We start from the raw sequence: 4,714 nt of genomic DNA, 5'->3' as shown, positions 1-4,714 counted from the left end.
TATATACACTACTATTTACTAATATATATATCAAACTAATATATATATTATAAGCGTCCACTTATAAATATATATAATGACAAAACCACGATCTTCTTATCTATACCTATGTCTTGCTTGACCTAGGAATAAATACATGATCTAAAAATGTTATCATTATTACAGAACTCAAGACCCTTCATGGCTTGTCTTGATATTTTGTGTTTTAGTAGATGTTCATATATATATTTAATTTGAAATGTTTTCCTTCTTTTTAACATATTCAACTGCTTTTAGAATAATTCTGTAGCAGTTAAATAAGTGTTTATCTACTTATCATTTATATGAGTGAAACGGCAGTTGCCCCGAGACCTTTTTTTTACATGTTATTGAAGATTAGGTAGTGGTCAACTTTTCCAATCAAGTCCTGACCGTCTATGGCTATAGTATCCTCACTCAGTGACGTGATTGAGACAGATAAGCTAAGGGATCTCCCCGAGTCCTCCATTACCATGATCACGTGGGAGGTAAAGCATAGTTTGGAGTTTTCAAGAATGTAAATATTGCAAATATTTTGGTCAAAATGATTTATTTTACTTTAATTTTCTTTAACTTATTATTTACCAATTTGCTCTTATTTATTTTTTAAAAGTACATTTATTCTGGTAAATTATTTCATTATTATTCTTATTATTTATTTTATTAATAATTTTTATTTATTTATCTTCCTTTAAATACATATTGTCCTTGGGTATGCTACATTATATCACTTTTTATTAAAAAGGTAATTATAATATTTTTTTAGCTTATTGCTACAATACTTAGCTAATATTGTCAAACGTTAATGTGTCTAAGAAAGTTATGTTTTGAATTCATCGTTATTACCATGTTACAAGTTATATGAGATTAAAGTTTTATTATTATTATATGTTGATATATACAGGATACGGTTCACAAGAGATACGGTTAACGTAATGTTTAAAAAGATTAACCTTGTTAGCCTATGCTCTAGAAGCTAACTTATAATATTGGAACTCTTCTTAAGAACTTTAATTTATGAATATGAGTCTTTTCCTATAATTCTGGATGAATGATTTTCGCATTTCAAAATTCTGTGAATAATGTATAAACAAAAAATATGATATTTCATTAAAAAAAATTTCTTTTTCCACTAATTAAGAGAATTCTGATGAAAATAAATAGAAGAAGAAATACGGTTTGTGTGTATCTTTTCGTCAACCCAATACCAATACTAGCAAGTAATTTTGCAAGGTATGCGTTAAAATGTTATAATTGTATTAATAAGCAGCAAAATTTCGGTTTTTTATTATTTTAGAGATAACAGACATTCTACTGGTGGCACAGACATTTGTTTTCTTTGTTGCTGGGTTTGAAACAACCTCTAGGACTTTGCACTTTCTCATTTACCAACTAGCTGAACATCAGGAAGTACAAGAGAGGGCCAGGCAGGAAGTTCTGAAAGTCAAAGCTAAACATGGAAGATTTTCTTATGATGCTCTCAAGAGCATGCAATTTCTGGACAAATGTATAGCAGGTAATGATGTCAATATCGTTGCAGCAAAGCCAAAGTGACCTATCTGAAAATTTTGTTATCTTAGGATTCGCATTTCAACAATGTTTTGTATTCTCTTAACGATGTCTAAAAGTTATGTCTTTTGAATGAATAAGTGGCGTTACAAATTTAAAATACAAAATGACTGATTGGATTATTTCGAAATCAGAAATTAGCTGCTACCTTGTAATTACAAATATGATTGAAACACGATTTTATCAGAAATATTCAGATATAACACTTTGGGATTGCATCCCCAATATTTACTAAGATTGCAATTGATATTACTTAAAAATATAATTATTGTAATTAATATAAAAATAAAGTTTAATTGATTAACTAAATTAATATTTTAATCCCATTTATACAAGGCGTTCCAGGGTTAACTGCACTAACTGAAAATATCAAATAAGGATCGCAAAACAATAAAAAAATCACGGTAGCGTGGTAACGCACCTGTCTACCAACCCAAAGGTTACGAGATCGAGTCCAAAGCCCTAACCGGGATTTTTTCAAGGATATAAATATGCAATACTCACTAACAACATCCCCCGGGCATTTGTAAGGCCCGTAAGCCAATAGGTGGCACTCACAAAAATAGGCGTGGGAGTGACGACCCTCCCTATGAAAAACTCGTCATGAGACGCATGATGTATTTCCTATGTACATTGCGCGAGGCCTTGGACCTCTTTGGTCTGTCGCGCCAATAATAATAATAATAATGAAGGTATATATCCGTAAACGCTTTGCTTAGGGAATATTCACTTCTAAAGATTTTTATAGTTATGAATTTTTAGGTTATAATAAAATAAATTGCAATATAATAAATTTATATGTATCATAGCTACTTTATAATTGAAATGTAAATATTAACATTCATATTAAATCTTCAAAGTGATTACCTCGTGCATTAAGATCGTTCTTTCCAAACATCAGTGGCCTATCATCACTAGCTATGTATTATTGTTTTGAAGTTTCCAATATCCTTCTTCATAAACAATTATGGTCATAGCATAAAACTTTTGTTTACCATAAACTAAAGATCTAATAAAACTAAGATCTGGAGAGCGTGACAGTAAGACATATCCAGTCTCATTCGCCCATTGCTGGTACGGAAGAAAGACGTGAAGCCGGTCTTAATGCTTAAGGTGATTACTTTGAACGGTTAGACAGGTTTAGAGCAAATCCACGTTTAAGTAGGTAACCACACAGGGAACCTTACTTACCAGGGAATAAAGGTATACTGTATTAATCCGTATCTTTCGAAATTCAATAAAATGGGTTTGATGAAGATATGTGATTGGACAGACGACGAAGACTTCGAAGAATTAGTTGCTCAGGCAATAATGGAAAACAAAATTATTCTGTCCTAAACCGAATAATGTTTTACAGTGGTCGGATGAAGAATTTTTTTAGTAATGTCAAATGGTTAAAAGTGGCTGTAGAATTAAGTTTTAATTTAATTAGACCCACATATTTTAAGACATTTTGAATTGTGGAATTTGGCAGTTATCTCAGCTTTTGCTTACCTTATTTACCTTGTTAACAAAAGTTACCCAAGGTTTACTTACTCTTCGACAAATCTAAGTTATACAAATCTTAGTATAACCAGAGATTAGTGTAACCGGCCCTTAATGTAAATTCCTATAATAAAACAGTTGGAACACATATTAATTTTTTTATTATAATCTAAATAATTTAAAACGATGAAAATCTTTAAACGTGAATATCTCCTTAACAAAGTGTTAATGAACATATCTTCATAAGAAATATTTTACTTGATTTGAGATCCTTAATTCATATTTTCAGTTATTACATAATCCTGAAACACTCTGTGTATCAAGAACAAAGGATATTTTTTTCTTTCCAGAGACATTGCGCATGTATCCACCAGTTGCTATGTTGAATCGAGAGTGTACCAAGGACTTTACGTTTCCAGATGGCACATCCATTAAGAAAGGGGAACAAATAATGATACCGATCTATTCAATTCATCGAGACCCAAAATACTTCCCAGATCCTCTTAAGTACAATCCTGATCGGTTCGAAGAAGATCCTCAACGAGGGACTTATTTACCTTTTGGTGATGGTCCAAGAATTTGTATAGGTATAACTGAGATTTTATAAATAATAGAATATATTCAATTTATAGAAATATTAGAGTATTTTACTTTTTTTACTGAGTTAACAGTGTTTGGTAACTTAATTAGAATGATTATAAATCAACTTCAGTTCATGTATTTTTTATTTACAGGAAAAAGGTTCGCTCTTGTTGAAATTAAAATTGTTATGGCTAGATTACTGGAGAGATACAGGTTCGAATTGAGCTCATTGAATGCAGAAAAGGTGGAAATAGATCCTTGGTCAATAATTGTTTCATCTAAAAGTGGACTTTGGGTGAAAATTCATAAGCTAGACGATTGTAAATAAATGATTTAAATACTATCAGTCTATGATCAGATCCTTTAAAACCATTGAAAACATAGACTACATTAAAATTCCTCATTACATCATACTTCAGAAACAAGTTAATCCCATTAAAATAGATAATTTAATAGTCTATCTGCAAATTGGTGTAGATAACAGCCGAAAAATGTAATAGTAAAAAAAAAAAAAATACTAACATTGTATAATTTCAATTAACAAATCTGAATACCCCAAGATATCTAATTTTACGCCTACTATCGATCCTTCTTCGTTTCACTTACCATTCCCGGCATCCCGCAGGGATCCTTTTTAGCTCTCAAATTATTCAGTTTAAAAATGTTAATATAGCCCTCTTTGCCGATGATACAGGGTCATACTCCTCACTTTACCAAATTGACATAATCAATATCAGAATAAAAGGAGCCTTCAAAACAATATAAAAGTACCTTGGGTATGGGGTATTACATCGAAATATAGACTAAAAGAGAAGCTATAGGAGGGAGAGAAAAAAACTTAATTAAAATGATGTGCTGGCCAACTTCATTGGATTGCCTTATGACTAGTAAAGAACTATCTTTTTTTATACGACTCGAACACGGTTTTAAATGATACTCTCACCGTCTCTTTCGCATAATGCGTGAAATACTTAGGAGCTAGAAGCGAACTATTATGAAACTAACATATTGATTTAAAATTAGGGAATATGTTAATACCCGAGATAGGTAATTATATAAA

The 4,714-nt window shown here is 30.9% G+C and overlaps 1 protein-coding gene across 1 annotated transcript in view; it reads left to right on the top strand.

Moving 5' to 3' along the window:
- Positions 1-3,997, top strand: part of LOC106678551 (probable cytochrome P450 6a14) — a 14,988-nt gene extending 10,991 nt beyond the window's left edge. Inside the window, exons 5-7 of the mRNA XM_014417126.3 lie at positions 1,316-1,534; positions 3,423-3,659; positions 3,807-3,997. Coding sequence (XP_014272612.1) covers positions 1,316-1,534; positions 3,423-3,659; positions 3,807-3,982 — 632 coding nt within the window. The 3' untranslated portion in view covers positions 3,983-3,997. The remainder of the gene's footprint in view (positions 1-1,315; positions 1,535-3,422; positions 3,660-3,806) is intronic.
- The last annotated feature ends 717 nt before the right edge of the window (positions 3,998-4,714 follow it).

This window comes from Halyomorpha halys, unplaced genomic scaffold (assembly GCF_000696795.3).
Source record: "Halyomorpha halys isolate HHAL.00 unplaced genomic scaffold, Hhal_1.1 Scaffold146.1, whole genome shotgun sequence".
In the NCBI taxonomy this organism is placed as follows: Eukaryota; Metazoa; Arthropoda; class Insecta; order Hemiptera; family Pentatomidae; genus Halyomorpha; species Halyomorpha halys.
Note: the sequence above shows the minus strand (reverse complement) of the source record. Positions and strands in the feature narration are given on the sequence as shown.